Source organism: Haplochromis burtoni, unplaced genomic scaffold (assembly GCF_018398535.1).
Source record: "Haplochromis burtoni strain Fernald_Lab_line unplaced genomic scaffold, NCSU_Asbu1 Contig_121, whole genome shotgun sequence".
NCBI classification, from domain to species: Eukaryota; Metazoa; Chordata; class Actinopteri; order Cichliformes; family Cichlidae; genus Haplochromis; species Haplochromis burtoni.
The window spans coordinates 1,522,803-1,543,855 of NW_024582482.1; the positions used below are offsets into that span (position 1 = coordinate 1,522,803).

General features: G+C 40.7%; 1 protein-coding gene across 5 annotated transcripts in view; it reads right to left on the reverse strand.

Annotated features, from left to right (window-relative positions):
* Positions 1-3,201: 3,201 nt before the first annotated feature.
* The window catches only part of LOC102294962 (protein MTSS 2), a 78,078-nt gene continuing 60,226 nt past the window's right edge, over positions 3,202-21,053 (reverse strand). For 2 of the 5 annotated variants that reach the window (XM_042223845.1, XM_042223844.1), the window contains 6 exons: positions 20,612-20,888; positions 20,221-20,295; positions 16,899-17,054; positions 16,266-16,448; positions 13,804-13,969; positions 3,202-13,266 (listed from right to left, as the gene is read on the reverse strand). In XM_042223845.1, coding sequence (XP_042079779.1) covers positions 12,398-13,266; positions 13,804-13,969; positions 16,266-16,448; positions 16,899-17,054; positions 20,221-20,295; positions 20,612-20,888 — 1,726 coding nt within the window. In that variant the 3' untranslated portion in view covers positions 3,202-12,397. The remainder of the gene's footprint in view (positions 13,267-13,803; positions 13,970-16,265; positions 16,449-16,898; positions 17,055-20,220; positions 20,296-20,611; positions 20,889-21,053) is intronic. The other 3 variants (XM_005929220.3, XM_014335814.2, XM_042223846.1) reach the window with 2 other exon arrangements.

The window sequence follows — 21,053 nt, forward strand, 5'->3', positions numbered from 1 at the left end:
GAAACCTGACTGAAACATTCCTCTCCAGATGATCAGTTGGTTGTTTTACTCTTTCAAGTCAAGTCATCTTTATTTGAACAGAGGGATAATATAATAAAAACAAAAAAAAAATAGATATGATGAAAACATAATAGAAAACATTGTAAGACATCCATATATGTTTGTAAATATGTATGTGTACATGCAAATATGCACATACATATACAAAAATGTACACATTCACACACAAGCACACATACATGTGCATACGCCTCCGTCAGTGCGCCCCAGGGTGGCTGTGGCTACAATGTAGCTGCCATCACTAGTGTGTGAATGTGTGTGTGAATGGGTGGATGACTGGATATGTAAAGCGCTTTGGGGTCTTTAGGGACTAGTAAAGCGCTATATAAATACAGGCCATTTACCATACGTGAACATAAAATACATGTATACGTATACACATGCAAACATCATCCAATGAGATAAAAGACCAGAGTAGCTAAAACAGAATGAAAAACAAATAATAAAACCTTAAAATCAATTCTGTATTTAACTGGCAGCCAATGTAGAGATGCGAGTATCAGAATAATACTCTCTCTCTCTTTCCGGTACCCGTCAGGAGCCTTGCAGGTGCATTTTGAACAAGTTGCAGGCGGGATAGGCTTAAGTGAAAGATGCCTAAATAGAGAGAATTCAGTAGTCAAGATGTGATGATATGAAAGCATGGATAACAGTTTCCAGGTCTTTAGATGACAGGATTTTTTTAGTTTAGAAATGCTCCTGAGTTGGAAAAAACTGCCATGAACAACTGAATTTATTTGTTTGTCCAGCTTAAGGGTAGAATCAAAAATGAAACCAAGATTTTTTTTTTACATGGGGATGTTCATTAGCTGATAATGGGCCCAAGTCGTTTCTTATAAGACTAACAGAGTCCTGCTTACCCAAAATTATAATGTCGGTTTTGTTGTGATTTAATTTGAGAAAGTTCAGAGACATCCAGCAATGTATGTCGCTAAGACAATCTGAGACTTTCTGCAATGTACTATCAGCACCTGGTTTTAGAGAGAGGTAGAACTGTGTATCATCTGCATAAGAGTGATAGGAAGTTTGGTGTTTCTGAAAAATGGAGCCTAATGGGAGCATGTATAAGGAGAATAAGACAGTGCCCTGAATAGAGCCCTGAGGTATTCCACAAGTGAGTGTAGCTGGGGAAGATATTTGTTACCCAGCATCACAGAGTATGACCTGCTCTCTAGGTAAGAGGCAAACCATTTTAGAGCAGAGCCTTGAATGCCGACACATGTCTTAGACGGTTTAATAGGATTGTATGGTTGACAGTGTTAAATGCTGCACTCAGGTCTAAAAGAATTAAAACTGTACTTTTTCCAGAGTCAGCAGCTAAAAGCACATCATTGAACACATTCAGTAGAGCAGACTCTGTGCTGTGGAAGGCTCTGAAACCACACTCATATTTATCCAGAATATTATGTGTGTTACCAATTATGAGGATAATTGGTGGAGGACAACTTTCTCGAGAACCTTAGACAAGAACAATAGACAGCTTAGAGAACTGATGTCTCCAAACCAGGTTTTTTTTAGAAGTGGCTGGACAACAGCTTGTTTAAACAAATGAGGAACAGTTCCATTTGAGATACTGCCATTTACAATAGTGGGGATGTTAGGGCTGACTGTCTTCAGCACATCTCTGAAAAATGGCGTATAGGTGACACATCCAAGGGGCACGTAGTTGGTTTCATGTGCATTATTATATCAGTAAGATGGGATAATGAAACTGGTTTAAATTCAGAGAAAAAGAATTAACATGCAGGTGGCTCTTTCCAGAATTTATGACATTAGCTAAAACAGTTGGGTCAAGGGATGGCTTTTTAAACACTGGATTAAGCTGTAGCCGATTAATAGAGATAAATTGGTCATATTTAAGATTGAAGGATTAATTAATGGTTGGATTTGTTTAAGCAGTCTTGTAGGAATGGGGCCTAAGACACGTTGATGGTTTGGAGGAAGTTATTACTGAAGTTAACTCAGAAAGATCACTTGGAGAAAAATAGTTTAAATAAATATCAACGTTATAGAAAGTAGCTGTACATAATGGTACTCAGGGCTGGACTGGGACAAATAATCGGCCCGGGTATTTTGACTAGAGACCCGCCCACCAGGTATTGTAGGAAAAGCCATAAAGCCTTTGAAAGAAAACAAACACTGTTGTGACAGTGATGTACAGTTTCTTTTTGGTATATATGTATGATTTCTATGCATTTGACCACTTTGGTTGTAAGATTATTTATTAAAAGCTAGACATTTTAAATGAGACTAAGAAAGAAGTATTTCTTTGTGCCCCTCTTTTCCTGTTAATGCCCTACCTCAGCGGTCCCCAACCTTTTTTGCGCCGGTTTGTGCCCGACAATATTTTCATGGACCGGCCTTTAAAGTGTCGTGGATAAATACAACAAAATAAAACTAGTGCCGGTACCGAAAAAAAAGAAGCTTTATTCATGACACACGTGAAAAGACCAAGGAAAACAGAGTTAACAAAAAAAAAAAAAACGATAACACGGGTCTAATAGAGTTCACTAAACAGAGGAACCTTATTTGTAAGAATATAGACTCATCTGGAGACAGCCCTTTAGAGCACTTCTTTTCTAGCTTAGAAGAGAGAAAGACCTTGAATAATTGGCATGCCTTCTTCCTTTTTGAAGGTGTGCCACATACATAAGGCCTTGTATTCTGCATATGGAGAGGAATGTGCAATACACATAAAGACCATGTTTTTATATAAATGTGAGCTTCTATCAGAATGTATGTGCAGACCTGTACATATTACTCTTTTCTCATCTGCAGACTCCTATTTAATGTTTCTATATACATCTGAGAGAGAGTGTAATTCATTTTAACTCTAACTTAACCTGGACATTCTACTTTTTATTTACATTATCTGCCTAAAGTTATTGTTGTGGAAAATATGTACCAATGGGATATGGAATCTTTTCCTAACCACTGTTATTATGCACTGAAAGTGCAAGTGTCTTTCTTTGGTTCAGTGACTACAGTTAGCCTTTCTACCGCTGACTGGCCTATAGATGCCACACAGACTATTCACTGACCCATACTGAATCGCTTCTTACAGTGCATACTAAACTCTGTAGATGGTTTAGGATTCTGACCATATTTCTTGAATAAAAAGATTCATTTTACACAGCAGCACACAGTTTAAGTACAACTTTTATTAATACTGGAATCATCACAGTGCGTTTTGTTACATTAGCAGTGACTAAAGTTAACAAAAAAAGGGTCAATCTTACAAAAAGGAAGACAGAAAAGAAATCTTCACCTTCAGCGACAGAGGCGAACCAAACTTAGAAATCAATTCACAATAAATTAAAGGAAAAAAAGCGGGAGTGAGGGGGCGTGAGAAGAGAGAAAGACAAGACCACAGTGCCTGCAGGGCTACTCAGGAGGAAAAAGAGGAGCTAAAAGATTGGTTTGTACAGAAAGAAGAAGCAGGTGTTGACTCTCTCACAATGTTATTATTTGGGAAAAAAAAGCCCCTCAGAAAATGCCTCAGCTGTGAATTTTGTAGAGATTTCATTGAGAGTTCAGATGTCGGCTGTCGAGAAAGAGAGCAAGCGAGCAAGAGACACTACTGGAACTGGAGTATAGACACCAAGACATTCAATTTAGTTGCAGTGACAGTGGCACCGGGAGGCCACTTCGGCCACTCTGTTCTGCATGGCTGTATGACAAGAGGTTGCAATGTGTTACATCAGGATCTCATAGAGGACTTCAAGGTACCCTCATGTGGCTTCTGAGAATCAACCTTAGTCATGTTTGCTTCAGACCAGTGTGTATATGTGCGTGTGTGTGTGTGTGTGTGTAGTAATGTGGATACCTTCCGTATTAGACAGCAGGAAAGACTGACAGATTGTGTGTGGGAGGTTGAAGGGAGGAACAGTAGGGGTTTTAACCATCTCTCCTTGTACAACACACATAATCACACTCATACAGACACACATACACAAGTACATAGTTCAATATAACTTGGGCAGATGGCTAAACGAGTGGGTTGTATATAGAGCAACTCAAAACTTTTTTTTGTCTGATCAAAAATATAAAACAATCTGTTCTTCAATGGCCAGCATTGTGGTTTCCTTACTTAGATCAAGTCAACAATCAAGAACATTATGTTCATTTTGACTGGGGTATTTCAAATGAAGACATTTTTAAATCTTGTGTAGCATATTATGTAAGTATACAACATTTAAAGGGAAGTTATTTCCATACAGATTTCTAACATTGTTTTCATGCTGCGAGCAAATGCTCACAGTGGAAGTCTTCCAACCGCCTATAAATCTCCGTAACCAGGGAAAGGGATATGTATCGGGTCATGAAGTTTACCGGCTGAGAGAAGTTGGCCGTGCCTTAAGTTTCATCATCAGTCGTCAACATGCAGTTTGAACTTCTGTTCTGCTCTAATTTTAATTTGATTATGTTGCACTAACAGTAAAATGACAGGATGCTGACTGCTGCATCTTCTCCAGTCTCTATAACAGTGATGTAAAATGGCTTCAGAAGAAATAATTCAGTTGGAAAAAAGCTGATTACATGTGCAGCAATTTTGATAGAAAAATGACTTTTATGCAAGATATCAATTTAGTAGTGTTGTCTCCTGAGCCATGCCAATCAAAAACAGAACGTGTGAAATTGGCGATACCGAATGCTTAGTTAAAAGTAGACAATGTTGTTGTTTTTCATGTATTAAATGATGTAAACAATTCTTCCCTAAAAATGAGACTCTCAGCCTGTGGACAGATTTCTGTTCGAACGACACGGGTTAAAAAAGCCAAACCTGCTTTAAGCCATCTTTTGTCTGGATGACATCAGCTAATGATAGCTTGCAAAAGACAAATTGCTAGGCAGCTAGCTAACATGTATCATCTACTTAAAGTAAATCAGAGAAGAACTGTTTCCTCTTGAAATCAACCTTCAGTTAAATTTGGGTTACAAGACCACGCTTAACAAATTGGTGTTACAGCTGTAGTTGGTGTGGTTTTTCTTGATCCTAAGGTCAGTTAGTGTTTTAACCTTTTCCTGTATGTTGTTCAGGTTTTTTATATTGTACCCTTTTTTACTCTTATGCTTTGTCACTCCTTGCCACAATGGAAATCAATTCACAATTGAACTGCAATATATTTTAATTATTTACATATGGTATTTTGGTGGTCTCCCTAACTGACCTTGTACTGTTAGTTTAAAATGCTCACATGGTGTCTTTGACAAAAGCTCACTGAGAAACCAAGTAACATGAACGCCTTTGAGGTGATGTCAGGAAGATGCCGTAAAAAGCCTGATCAAAATTAATTAAAATGTAATCTAGCACTGAGACAGTGTTAGAGATCCATCTGCTTGCCTTGAGACCAGCAGATATTAATGTGCACGCTAGGGAAAAGTTTAACCTACCTAATGATTCCAGCATTTTGAACAAAACACCCAGGTCCCAAAATGATAGCATCCATTAGCCATTATGACACACTGGATCCACACATGCATCCTGACATACAGTAATCAGACACAGAAGGAGGGGGGAGGGAAGAGGGTGAAGGGAAAGACAGAAAGATAATAAACTGAGCGCAGTGTGTATTCACTGTGGACTATGGTGAAAATAAAGACTTCATCAAAATTATTTTTCATTAGCTTTGATGGGCTGCGAGGCACAGAGAGACAGAGTAATGCCAATGGGGCTCCCATCTTGACAAGTGTTGTTTTCTGATTTGTCAGCCACACATTATCCCTGTGTGTACTGATTGAGGAAAGTGGATTAAAGTTGAATGGCAATAGGGGAAAGGGAGAGAAGACGGGGATACACAAGTTTAAATGTCTGGGAATAAAGGAACATTTAAATTCAGTTCTCTTTTGCTTTTTCCACTTGGCGAAATACGATTAGCATGGCTAACTGGTAGCTTTCATATACCTCCAGGCTGTTCAGACAATTATGGTATTAGGAATTTTCAGCTCAGTCCATCTCCAGTTACATAATCCAAAAAAAAAAAAAAAAAAAAAAAAAAAATCATGTTTTCATTAAAAGTTAAAGCAACCGCTTAACATTTTGGAAATTTTCGAGCTTATTTCTTTATTCTCTTGTCAGTGTGAGCCATTCACTGTGGGAACAGCACTTGCCAGTTAACCTCTTACTTTGTATAATTTACATTTTCAGATTAAACACAAAAGTGTATTACTAAGTAAACTACAGGTATAAAGGTAGGTGGAATGTTTCAGTTTGGAGGGGTTGGGTTTCCTACAGCTTCCAAACCTCGCCATGCTAAAATTACCATCTGTTGGCTATGAATTATTCTTTAATGCACACACTCACCAAAAGTGAAAGTAAGTATTTTCCAAAATGTTAAACTAGTCCTTTCACATGCTCTATGCAGCCTCGTGCTAATCATTGAAAAGTATATAGCTTTCTAGTTTTTAGGGCTTGTTGTGCAGTATTTTAAGTATACACAGTATTTTTAAGTACTGTGCATGTTTTTAAGTGTGTGCATTACTAAAGAAGCTCGCACATTAACCTTGATAGAAAACAAGAAAGCTAATATAAAATGGAAAGTAAACTGTGGTAATATCATTGACTGAGCCAAATTATGTAATTAACAGAAGAGGAGATTGTTCTATATGTTAGTCCTGTTTCTAATATGTCCACAAGTGTTTCCATGCATGCCTGCATGCATGTATGTCTATGTGCCTTTGTATGTTTCTGCAGCACCCACTCCGTTTGAAGGTGGGCCCACACTGAACAACACATACACTCGTAAACTTACACTGTAGCACAGTTCTTCCAGCTTGTTCAGTTAGTTACACAGTTAATTTAGAATTTTAAAAACATTATTATTTAGTATGATATTTCTTGTGCTGTAAACTGGGTATTTTAAAGGAAAATAGCAGTGTTGTGTCTTTTAGTCATCTTAACCATTCAACCTTTTACTGTGTGCCTTTAGGCTGCCGTGATCTCATTCAATTTGAAAAACTCAGAAGTTTTAGAATACTTGTCTGATCCCAAGTTGTTATTTATAATTTGAGTGCTTGTTCTCCAGGGCATTATTAAAACTTTATTAAAGGAATAACTTCCTGTAGATAACTGGCAGTTTATTCCTTAGTTTTCATTTCATCCAATAAATATGCAGCACTTAAATCTTCAGACTCAGGGAGTCATGTGTAGCTATGAAGACTGAAGTCAGCTTCTCATACTCAGAAAATCACACCCACTGGAGAAGAAAACAATCATAGCCTCAACATGCAACTTTTGCAGGACTTTAGAATATTTCATGGCTCTAGGGCTCCGTTTCTCAGAAAGCGATTAAGTCTGGTGCTAGACTAGAACCTTTTTCAGTGGCAAAGTTTTCTATTAATCTGGGACTTTACACACACTTAGCTGATCTTATTCAATCCCTCTCCGTGAGAGGACTGCTGCTAGTTGGATGAGTGTGATTGTTTATGCCTGAGTTTGCTGAGTGTCGCATCAAGCTGCAGCTTGGTTGTTATACTGTATTTTTATTGTTTGCTGATTATTGCACAACACAACAACATTTTGTTTCAGCCTGTGTATGTCTGTAAACACCATGTAAAAACATGGTATTACAGAATAAACCTTCTTGAATCTTGAATCTTGGCTAGGCTTCTCACAACTCTGGGAAACTTTTAGAACATTACAGGAAGGGGTATCTTGTCAAACACTAAACAAAAGGAGCCTGGTTCTGTTGGAGTTTTCTTCTTTTAAAAGGGAGTTTTTAAATGTCCTACTGCTGCCAAGTGCCTCCTCGTAAGGAATCTTTGGATTGCTAGTTTTTTTCCCCCTATAATAGAATCTTTACATTATATATAGCATGTAATATAAAGTGCCTCGAGCTAGCTGAATTAATAATCCTAATGAAATTGTAAATTTTCCTACTGAGTGACCAAGCCTTGCATAGCTTTATTAGGTTAATGCCTACAGTAACGTCATGCTGCACACTGAGTTTCAGGATCCCAGAGTTTTCCCATTCTTCCTAACGCCTCACATTTTATTACTTTTATCTAGCAGGGTTGGATAATTAGACAAATATACTGACAATAAATAAATCTTAATATGGAAGTCTTGGTTCCGATGTCCATTTTGGAGTTAGGCGATATGGGTTCTGCTGCAAAATTCTGCAAATATATCTACAATACCCAGTTGTTGGACTCATCGTAACCACCTGAAAAATTAAACATACTACCCAACACTAACGCCCAGTTTTACCATTTGAATGGCTCAGTGTTTTGGTTTGGCAGCTTATTAAACCATTTGGTGGTGCATGACACCTCACAGCAGCTTTTAGGAAAGGTAAATTTTCAGTGAGGATGATACACCATTTTCTTCTCCAGTGTGTATTATTTATTCTGTCTCTTTAAAGATATCTGAACTCCAAATAACACCATTAGAGCTGTGTAGTGTGAAATAACTTTAAGGTGGACAACACAAGTATCCTAGTCTACAAAACAATGGTATTCTCCTTTATCATACCCACAGTGGATCATGATTGTGAATGCACATACATGCACTACCCCTGTATTGCTTTCCTGTTGTTTAAAGAGGAAATATCACCCAGTTGTACAGGAACAATGTTCTGACATTGCAATAGTTTAAGCAAATCAGACACAGTTGGATGCCATCCTTCACCATGTCATACATTCAGGTATACAGATTCATGGACATGGTGACTTTGACAGGTGGTTTAGGAGAAACTCTTTTTCACTTTTCTCACTCAAAACATGTTTTGTTCCGCCTTTCAACTTCTAAGATTCAGAGTCAGATTCATCACACAGCATCCACATGTAACAACAAATGCACAGTTTCCTGTTGACAGAACATTAAAACATCCCCTATTTGATGCACTGTTGCAAACTTCAACAAAAAAAAATGGTGTGCTTGCAGAGGGTGCCTATGTTAAAAACATCTGTTCTCCAACTCCAACACTTTATATTAAATCATTCTAAAGAAGCCACAAATGAGCCTGGAACAATTTTCTATTCAAGGCAAAAAAAATAAATAAAATAAGTTGACAAAAAGAGTATATAGGAGAGTGGATGTCGCAGGCTATGTTCAGGTCACTGCTAAAAGAGCATACAGACATGTTGATGAAGAGTTCACTAGCCTAAAGATCAACAGCCAAACAAGGACACACTCACTCTCGGCCCACACGTCCTGCATCCGTATGTTACACAGCTTAGTAGTTTGTGTTACAACTGGAGTTTTTTCTTTTTTTCTTTTTTTTTACATTAATTAAAGTTAAGACAAAACATTCAAACAGTACTGTAGAAGAAAAAAAAACAACTAAATATTCCATGTAATATTTTCTAACAAACCTTTATACCAAATCTGTGCGCCTGATTCTCTTTAACAAGTACAGCACATACAGTACATATTGTATGAACAGGCAGTGAAATGCTCATTTCACACATCTTTTCCTCTCTGTCAACTTGCAAAGTTAAATATTCCCACGTCTTTGTCATCAGCTTCACCATTTCTCGCATCTTAATGTTCATAAAAGTTTCTTTCACACAGCCATATCCTGAGCTGAACTGGGGCGGCCTTTTTGTTTTCAGACACCAGCGTTGTGTCTCACTGCTGGGAATACATTCATTTTATGTGACTGAATAAATGTGGGGCTAAATAATTATGTTGCATGTGATTGAGCCAATTTAAAACCAGCTGGCCAAAGAATCTGAAAAATTTAGGTTAGATTACATTACTTGTTACAGTCCTCCAGTACTTGTACTGGATTTGAGAATGGTGGCTTTCAATAGCTTCAAAGGCAGTCTCACCTTACACCCTGTGCAGAAGTCCAACTTTCAATTGAAGACTTGGGCAACAGCAAAACTTTCAGGAACTTGCGGGCAGCTAAGAAAACTTTGACGCATAATAACCACTTTGACAAATTTACTCCCCCTGCACTAGGCAAACTCATCCTGTCTCTTATTTGAAGAGTTGAAAATGATCTCAAGTCTCTTGATCTGTCAAGACTATAAACATGTAGACCTCCAAATTGTTGAATAGCAATTTTAATGCTATTGTTTAGTTTCAAACAATAATCCCTCACTCTCTACCAAAATAAAGAACTAAGAACTAATGTCAAAAATTGTCAGCTACAAGCTGGACATGTCTCCAAGTGTTTTATTACATCTGTGCTATGTGTGCTATGCTGTTTGATTAAAATCTTTGTTTTATTTAGAAAGGACAACATACAGAGTAAATCTAAGGCAAAAGAGTATTGTTCAGCTTTGTTCAAGGCTTTACTTTGTGTGGCCACAATGTAAAAAAAGACACAATATTTACAGGTGAGACGATATTTTTTAGATAAGCAGCTGTCATTGAAGATTTGGACAGTGAAAAATACAGCCCTAATTTTTGATACTGGTTAAGTATTAAGAGGCAAATATCCAAGTAAAAGTGTTTGATTTTGTTCTCGACCACAGGTGTGTTTATAGTTTTGATTGTATTGGCCCAATTTTTGACATTTTCGCCTCTCTACAATAACATAATACAGGAAAACCGAATTTCAACTGTTAAACTCACAGTGGAAAAAGTTTTATTCTGAAAAGCTGTTTTTATTAGGTTTTTTAAAGGTCTGTGTCCACAGTAGAAACTCAATCAAACCTACATTCCCCTCTGATGCTATGAGGCAGAAGTCTCAGTGACAGAAAAATAAAACTGGCAGGAAAGTATGGATCTGCTTTATACAGTCTGACCTGTCTATACTGTGCTTTTTTTTTCATTATGTGACCAGTCCTTTAAATGCCAGTGCGGCCACAGCATTAAAAACTTCAGTGCTCTTCACGATCCACAACAAGCAATAGCTTGTATGGCCCTGACACTTTCTTATCCCATCTCATTCGACCAATCTCCCAAATCAACCAGTCTTTCTCACTTGCTCTTTGTCCCTCCCTGTCTTCTTCTGCTTCTTCTTTCACAAATTAAATAATTCCCCCCTGGATACCATCTCGCTCACTTTCACACTCCCTATCATACAGTATGACTACAACAACACCTACTGGCTATTGTACATATTACCTATCCCCTATCAAAGTGCTTACAGTTTTCCTTCGCCCCCCCCCCAGACTTTTGTAATCCATTTCATTCCCCAGAAAGAGACAGGGACAGAGAGAGACACACGCCAAAACCGGCTAGGCATGAATTCACAGTCGATGTGTAATTTAGCATTCCTGATGATTGCCTGAATGTGACAAAGGAGAATCTACAATCCTCCATCGAGCCGCTTCTTCGAAACAAGAAAATAAAACACATTTATTGCTCCATTTCTGATTTAACATTTTCTCTCTGGTTCTAGAAAATATATATGAATATATCTATACGCCTGGAGTACGTCTTGTAACTTCTCGTACAGCGGTAACAAGGTAAATGACGTCACAATATAAACAAGAAAATACACGCACAACACACAGGAGAAAAAGCCCTGCCCTCATTGGGTAACCAGCTGTCCTGCAGCAGAGCTCTACCCACCCTCCTCGCACACATACACACAATTAGTCACACGTAGACACACACTCATGTTTTACATTTGCCCACATGCACACCCATGAATGCACGCATTCACTACGCAGAGAGCGAGAGAGGGGGGAAGGGGGCACTAGCACGGTTCAATGCCAACAGTGGATATTTCCTTTTTTCCAAGATTCTTTTCATTAGGATGAACCAGAGAGGCCCTCTGGCTTGTTAGCTCCCCGTACTAATACCAAAGCTTCAGTTCAATGGGCTAATAAGTACAGTGTGTTGCTGCTGAGACAGCTTGGGTTCAAACCCAGCTGCTCACATGGCACTCTGAGTCCCCTCTCTCTCTCGTCCACACCAGCCCCTCGTTCAGTCATCAGTCTTTCATCTGGGATCAGACAGTCGGGTTAGTTGGAGAAGAGGATAGGGAAAGGTGTAAGTTGGCAAAACAGAACAGAACCCAGCGTTTCTCTCTTTCTTTGCCTCTTTTTTAAAAAATCATATCTGGTTTTTTTTTTTTTTTCCTGTGAGTCTTTCCTTCCCTGGGTGAAGATGTATAGAAGACAAACATGCGTCCAACACACACTAGTTATAGTGGCCTGCTAGGAGCCTGTCAATGTTCAGCATTTAACTTTTAACTGTCAGCATGGGTTAACATTATTATTGTTATTATTATCATTATATTATATATCATTACTCTAATGGTGTCTTTAAACTTTTTTTTGTGTATGTTTCTGTTTTCATTCGTCTTCTGTTATATTATAGCTTTCCCTACATGGTTAAGTTTTTGTGTATGTACTAGGTGGTTGGGTTGCATCACACCAACACCTGACTCCCTCTCGGTTGACAAGCATCATCCTCTTTCTGCTGTTCCTCCGATCACAATATACGGGGAGCTGAGCGGTCATTGGAGACGGTTTTGCGAAGACGGACTCCTCTCCTGATGGTGGTCAGCATGTCACCAGACCCTTCTGCCCCTTCGGTCCCTGTCTGAGTGTCAGTGGGGCCAGTTGGTGGTGGGGCTGGGTCATCAGGGAGGGCAGGGAAGGGAAACTGGCCCTCACCAAGGGCGTGTGCACTAGCTACCAGCTCGCCAATCTTCTCCACTAGGCTGTGCCGATTGGCTGCGATCATCTGATCTTCCTCTGATCCAGTGCCCGAGCCTGTTCCTATTGCAAGGCCCCCATGCTGCTGAGCATAGACCTCTAATGCAGCCCCTGATCCCCAGGCGGTGTTAGGCAGGCTGAGGCGCTTTGGTGATGCCTTCACATAATCAAGCGCTCCCTGTGAATCCTCAGCTCCAGTGAAGAACACACATTCCTCACTCCCCACACGGACAGGTACGCCACCAGCGTGCCCTCCACCTGCACCAGGTGAATGTGAGTCTCCAGGGACAGTGGGTGTTTTGACAGGCACGATGGGTGGTCGAATGGGGATGGGCCCCGCACTGGATAACGTGCGCCTCACGCCAGGTTTGGTAGAGGGGGTTCGGCGGATGGTGGCAGTCCCTGGAGTCCCTGCTCCACCTCCACCAGCTCCACCAGGCTGCCCTGGTATCCCATGAGCCCCTGGACCAAGAACGCCAGTGGGCAGGCCAGCTGTGCTGGCTGGCCTCTTGGTCTGGATCATTCGCCTGTAGTTCTGGGCAATATTAGAGTGGCGAGGAATTGTGGAGGACTTGTCAAACTCTGTCTGTCCATCTGGACCTTCGGCATCACCATTCACTGAGTAGCAGTCATAATCTGAACCTAATATGAGGAGAGCAGAGGGTAAAACAAAAAAAGGTATTCATGAGATTTTAGAGAAATGATTGAACTATATGTGCCAGAAACAGAGACAGAGGAAAGACAATGTTCTGTGGTCACTTTATTAGATTAACACAGGGATAGCTACATCATTTTGGTAGAGCAAGCCAGCAAGTGAGCACATTTAATATTTTTCAATTTTATCTTTATATTGTCATTTTCCAACTGCTGTCAGAGAAACTGTCAGAATACATCCATCATACACTTTAGCTGCTGAATGGATGATTAAATGGATTCACTTAATCTGATTTTGGTAAAACTACACTCAATGGTAGGAGTGCTAGTGGGAGGAATACAATAAACTTCTGCAGAAGTTTTAAATATTGATATTTCCCCTAAAAAAACACCTTCCCTTAACAGATTGCTTTTCCTGGAATGTTACAAAAATAAGATGATGAATGTGGCCAGGTGAAATGTAATATATGTGGGCACCGAATGAGATTAAATGCTGCCATAAAGAGTGTGGTAGATTAGTTTCACCTTGTGAAGGAATTGTGTCCTCTGAGCAGGATGGGGTTGTGGTCTCTGTGCTATATCCACTGGAGTACTGCAGGGAGTCTCTGTTGCTCTTCTGCTGCTCCATGCTGAGTCCCCTGGTAAGCACCATGGCCAGGTCACTGGCTGCTGGAGAAACCTCCTCTCCATGCTGAGAACATACAATGAAACACTGCACTGGAGTTTGAGCAACCCGCTGTTTGAAAACTAAACCCTAATCTACAAATTGAATAGAATAAAAAAGGTTTCTGGTCCTAAAATGCAGTAGCAAAAAGAAAAGAGTTTTGTTTTTTGTTTCATTTGTAAACATCCACCTGAGAACCTGGAAGTGTTTTGCCTGTGCCGTACCTCGTGTTGACAAGGACACTTGTGTTCACAGCCTTTTGTAGACATATATAGGCTTTGTATGCTTTTTCTAAATTGACAACTAAGTCAAGTCTTTAGCTGACTGTCTCAGATGTATTCCACAGTGAATTATATATGAGCTGCTGAGGGCCATGTGACACATCAAACTTATTGGTAATGTCACAAGAAAAGCAATGGTGTGCTTGGTTTCAACGTAACTTTATTCTTTCATGAGTTATTTACAAGTTTCTCTTTGTTCACAGCCATTGACATGTCGAAGAGGTTAACACGTGAGGAGGAGATCGAAATTGCGTTGATATCTGGTGAACGCAGTAACCGGGTCATTGCAGCAGATTTCAATGCAAGACACCCTACGAGACCACCCATCTCCCATGCTACAGTTAGCAAACTGCTCGCTAAGTTTCGTGAAACTGGTTCAGTGTTGGATTTGCCAAAATGTGGACGCAAGAAAACTGTCACTAATGAAGAAACATCAGTGGCTGTCCTAGCTTCATTCAGCAAGAGCCCACAGCGTAGAACTCGCTGCATGTCACTGGAGAGTGGGATCAGTCGAACATCCCTTCGGCGGATATTAGCTACTCACAAATGGCACCCTTACAAACTCCAGCTACTGCAGCATCTCAACGAGGATGACCCAGATCGGCGCACAGAATTTGCAGAATGGGCAAAACAAAAATTGGAACAGGACCCTCAGTTCACGCTGAAGATTTTGTTCAGTGATGAGGCAAACTTTTATGTGAATGGTGAAGTTAACAAACAAAACCACCGCTATTGGTCTGACACTAACCCACATTGGATGGATCCCTCCAAGACTGTTGGACCAACAAAAGTGATGGTTTGGTGTGGTATATGGGGTACAACGATAGTGGGTCCATTCTTCCATCCATCCATCCATCCATCTTCATCCGCTTTATCCGAGGCCGGGTCGCGGGGGCAGCAGCCTAAGCAAAGAGGCCCAGACCTCCCTCTCCCCAGCCACCTCCTCCAGCTTATCCGGGGGAACACCAAGGCGTTCCCAGGCCAGCCGAGAGATATAATCTCTCCAGCGTGTCCTGGGTCTGCCCCGGGGCCTCCTCCTGGTGGGACATGCCTGGAACACCTCACCCAGGAGGCGCCCAGGGGGCATCCTTGTCAGATGCCCGAACCACCTCAGCTGGCTCCTTTCGATGTGGAGCAGCAGCTGCTCTACTCTGAGCCCCTCCCGGATGGCCGAACTTCTCACCCTATCTCTAAGGGAGAGATAGGGTGGGTCCATTCTTCATCAATAGAAACCTCAAGGCCACTGGATATTTGAAATTGCTACATGATGATGTGTTTCCCTCTTTATGCACTGAAGCTGGCACGTTCCCTGAGTTTTTCCAGCAAGATGGTGCACCACCACATTATGGGTGCCAGGTCCGAGCATTCCTAGATGAACAGTTTCCTGGAAAGTGGATTGGTCGTCGTGGGCCAGTTGAATGGCCCCCAAGGTCTCCCGATCTGACCCCCTTAGACTTTTATCTTTGGGGTCATCTGAAGGCAATTGTCTATGGTGTGAAGATACGAGATGTGCAGCACCTGAAACTACGGATACTGGATGCCTGTGCTGGCATTTCTCCTGCGGTGTTGCTATCAGTGTGTGAAGAGTGGGAGAAGAGGGTTGCATTGACAATCCAACACAATGGGCAGCACATTGAACACATTTTATAAGTGGTCAGAAACTTGTAAATAACTCATGAAAGAATAAAGTTACGTTGAAACCAAGCACACCATTGTTTTTCTTGTGACATTACCAATAAGTTTGATGTGTCACATGGCCCTCTTCCTATTGAAAAAACAAAAGTTGTATCCAAGATGGCCGACTTCTAAATGCCCACCATGGTCACCACCTATCTTGAGGAGTTTGCCCCCTCACATATACTAATGTGCCAAAAACAGGACTTTAATATCACCAACCATTCCCATTTTATTACGGTGTATCCATATAAATGGCCCACCCTGTACTATAGGCCATACTTTATACATATTCATGCATTTGTATAGACGTACACACAAATTGCTATCTTCAGCCCGTGTTTCAGTATCATCAACTTCACTATTACCTTGGCAGCGATGTTAGCTGGCGTCATCCTGGCTCTCTGCCCATCATCAGGATGTGATGGCCCAGCATATCCCTGGGAGCCCAGTGATGCCTCACTCTCCCTCAGCCTATCAAGAGGTTCCCTTCTTCTCTGGACTGCCGCTGCAGCCACAGGCTGCTCATACTGACCTGCTTTGGACCAGTCCTGAAGAGGTGAGCGGAATTAATAAACAGGAAGTAGGTGGTAACATTAGCACACACGACTTGTCCACTATCCAGCAGTTTGATGCCCTTCATCTGAGTGCAGAAAGAGGGGGCCTTTATGGGTACATCAAGGACTGTGTGCAGGTCAGAATGTGTGGAACAGAGGCCTTTTCGAGTGTTAGAGCATGTATATGTTGATGACCTTTGACCCTGCTTGGTTTTGGTCAGTTACCAGTTGGCAGACTGTAAAACCAATGAGGCAGATGAAGCCAAAAAAAATGCAAACAAAGCAAGTGGGGATGAACACTTGCAATGAAGCAGTGCAATGTGGTTATGAATGAGTTAATCAGGTGATAAAAAGTAAAAGAAAATAAATTCTATGCATTAACTTGTTAAACAGAAACAGAAGAAAATGTGCAACTGAAGAAATGGAAGCGAATGGAGAACAAACCTTCCACATAGGAACCTTTGATGTGGGAGAGGAGGAGCTGGATCCAGGGGGGCGGTTATAGGGTGGGGACGCAGGAACAGGAAGAATGACAGAGAGAGGCCGGGTGGAGCCAGAGTGAAAAAGAGCGGGGCGGAAGGTAGCGAAGGACGAGCCAAACTGCGGGACGAGAGACACAGTCATGTCATCAGAGAATGGAAAAGCCACAGACATGAAGCAAGAGTGAGCGGGAGACAGACAGATATATATACATATATTATATCTCTCTCTTATATATATATATATATAGTAAATTATATATATATATATTATATATATATATAGAGAGAGAGAGAGAGAGAGAGAGAGAGAGCGAGAGAGAGAGAGAGAGACGAGAGAGAGAGAGAGGAGAGCGGAAGAGAGAGAGAGAGAGAGAGAGAGAGCGAGCCAGCTACTGGGCCACACACGACAACAAAAGCCAAACATGTGTACACACACACACCAAATTCTAAGAAACAGATAGACAATACAGCTGAAACCAAAATGGGCCTCTTGAAACACAATTAGTTACTGCTGCCATGCATCAAAATGACTCTATATGCAAGTTAAGTGTGATTAGAGTGGGACTAAGCCTCTACATCAACAAAGCCTACTTCTAATTTTTAGTCAGATACTGTATGTTTAACACGTTTATGTTGATGTATTTGTAGCAAAAATTCAGATTGATGAATTGTTGCACTTCTGCATCAGGTACCACAGAAGACTTGGGTAGTTCTGTATATTTGTGGGATTTGTACAGTGATCAAGGAAAAGACAAATGAAGCATTGTTGGGGGAAAAAGTGTGGAAGCTGTACCTCATGCCTGACGGAGATAGAAAAAAATGATTGGTGGGAGCTATGTTTGATTTAGTAACTTCTCATTGTACCTTCAGTCACAAGAAAGTAAAATGCAGTTTAAGTTAACCGTGCACAGTATGCAGTGCAGTTTGTTTTTATTAAAGCTGCAGGCATGACTTGTTTCCCTGAAGAACATAAATAATTGCTTACTGTTAACACTTGTCTTTATGTAGTTAACAGTAAGCAAGGGTTTGGGCTTATGTAGGGCTTAAAGTAAAGGAGCTCAGGTAGAAATCACAGTAACTCTGCTTTTGTTGCATGTACATGGAGCTGTTGCACCATTTTCCCAAAGGTGCTGGATGTGGATACAGTGAGATGAGCTGATGAAACTGATCTAAAGGGTTTTAGATCAGTTTTAGGGGAGCAGGCAAATTTTAATTGTCTCGTGAGTTTTTAATGGAACGTGTCATGTGTCTAGTGTGTCTGCCTCAGATTCCATGATGATTTAATTAAGAACATCCAGAAATAACCAATACATGCAATGCACAGGAGAGACTGCAAGTCTGCCTCGTGATGCTTATGCTAAATCTTGTCAAGATAACCAGTGAAAGTGGGGCACACGGTCCAGCTTGACAATGTGTATCAGTCAAATTAGAGATGGATCACAGATGGTTGTGAACACGTCAAGGGAAAGAGAAGCAGTATATGCAAGCTGGTATGGAGGACAGATGCTGCTTAAGATCAGAAATGAATATTTATTTTGCCTTGCAAGCATGATTTATATAATGGTGTGCAAACTGGCTAAAGAATGTATAATGAAAGAGGAGGAGACAAGTTTCCAAACATAAATAAAACAAGTCTCTGATTTTGTAGAGCTTTATTTGGGTATGTCTCCATCAATTAAAAGCACAGAAGACCGGAGTTACATGCTCCTATTTTCAGTTGGTAAGCAGGGGAAGATGCAAATGGCTGTAAATCTTAAAGCCAACTTTGCAACTGGCACCAATGTGTAGGTGGTTTATGCTGAGGAAGATACAACTTTGCCCCATGTGCCTATGAAAACAGAGCTCTCCAATGCTAATTGCTGCAATGAACATTTTTTTAAATTGGAGAAAATGCATAAATTCAATCAAACCCTCGTGTCTCAAATACATTTGCCTCACTATTCTCTTGTGAGTAAGTGGGCGGTGTTTGATATGATGTTGCTTAATGGTACCACAAAGCTTTCTCTGCTGGAGAACACATCAAGGCCCCAGAGATTTAATACTGTCAGCTCTACACCAAGTTTGACTTACCATTCAGAAATCAAAGTCTCCTTCTCTTCTCGGAAATCCCTGAAAATCTTATGAACGTCCTGCTACCTTGATGAGTGTAACGTCTCATTTTAAACAGCATGTGTTGTGCGCTACCTTGTAATTCTGTATCAACAATGACTTTATACTACCACAATTATCACAGCTGTTTAAAAAATTGCTCAATCTTATATGAAATTACATTTTGTTGTTCTTGCCTGATGTCTCTGGAAAACACTACAGATAATATAGGTGTGAATCTGACAGGTGTTCAGTGGAAATCTGGTTGATTTGGACAAGATGAGGAAACTTGAAGTAAACTTAAACGAAGCAGAGCTTAATTTTTAATTTCAAGTAATTCATTTATCTTTCCCCCCCCCCACCAATCATTAAGCTGTATTTGTAAATATATCCTAAACTGAGAGTTTAACTTAAGAATAAACCAGCACTGTCAGGGAAAACTAATCTCTCGACAGTGATGTCACAGACTGACCACAAGTATGATGTATGATTGTATGATTACTGTGTAAAAATGTTAAAAGACACACATTATGCTAACTAGAATAATTTTGTATGATCCACAGCTCACAATAATTCCTGTTTCTCTTATACTGGGCCTTCATTCCATCCTCCATGTGAAGCAAATCATTATAGCCCCCCTCTCTTTAAGTTGGGCCCCGCTACTGGGACATAGACCCACTATATACTCAATACTACATGTATGCACTATGCATACATAGCGTGAATATGAATAAGTATGAATAAGTATCAAGTGAAACTAACAGAAGAATAGTTATGTCTAACAATCATAACTAAGAATAATTTTTGAGGGTAAAAACAAACAAGAGTCTTTTGACACTATAAAAATCATTTAATTTTTTATTCATTTTTTCGGCTCTTTAATTGGAGCATGCCAGAGAAGGTTTGGGAGCCACTGCTTAAAGCTAATTTTCACACAAGGATGGGTCGTCTGTGTTTACAATGACAGCTGTGCATATTAGTGATATCCTCTCGCTCTGACATGATACAGAGGAGGAAGCTCTCAGAAACAGAGTGTTAGGAAAGTCTGAAGCCTGAGCTTTTGGCTCATAAGGACTACTTGTACACACACTGACCTTTATTTGTTAACTTTTTAGGACCACACTTTTATTGCTTTAATTTTTTTTATGCTGCATTTCAGACTGTCCATGTAATATGTTATGAATAAGAATACTTACAGTGGTGGGGGAGCTGCATTCACTGACTGACTGGCATGTTTCTGAGGCCTCTGATGATGCTGAGCTGGATGATTTCTACACCAGGAAAGAAATAAGAGTGACACAAACCGATAAGAGTTTAGACCAAGAACCAAAACACATGTGTGAAACTTAATGTTTTTCATTAGATATCCAGTAATTAAATTCTATTCAAATATTTGTCCTTTGTTATTTTAAAGTTACACTGAAATGTTTAGTTTACCTGCTGGCTGTCCTTAAAATAGAGACCAAAAATTTTGTGTCATTGTCTTTTTCAGGCTGTGCGTGTGTCATTGGAAGCCAGCAATTTAAGCCACAGTAACTCTGAACGGGTCACATAAATAATGTAAATTTGTCCATGAGGCATTTGTACCTGACTAGTGATGTCTGAGGGCATAGGTGAGGGTGGCTTGGAGTAGATGTTGGCATCCTGGGACACGAAGCCCGAATCATGTGAGGAGACACTGCTGAGGCGGTGGGCAGCAATGCCCCCCGGTGGTGGAGGCTGGTGCGGCAGGCTGCTGCGGTAGCGACAGGAGGAGGAGGATGATGAGGTGGGCGAGTGGGGCAAGGAGCCTCCGCCACCAACACCACCACTACCACCTCCCCCTGACGAACGGGAGGCACTACTGTGGGTGCTGTTTACACTGCTGTTGGGGGAGGAAGGTGTAGAGGAGAAGGGAGGGGGCAGAGCGATGGAGGTGTGAGGAATGTGGAGGTGATGATTCCCAGCGTAGAGCGAAGGCAGTATCAGGGAGAGACAGCATGATTAGAGAAGTAATGGTGGAATTCAGAGAGAAGAAGTGGGGTTGGTT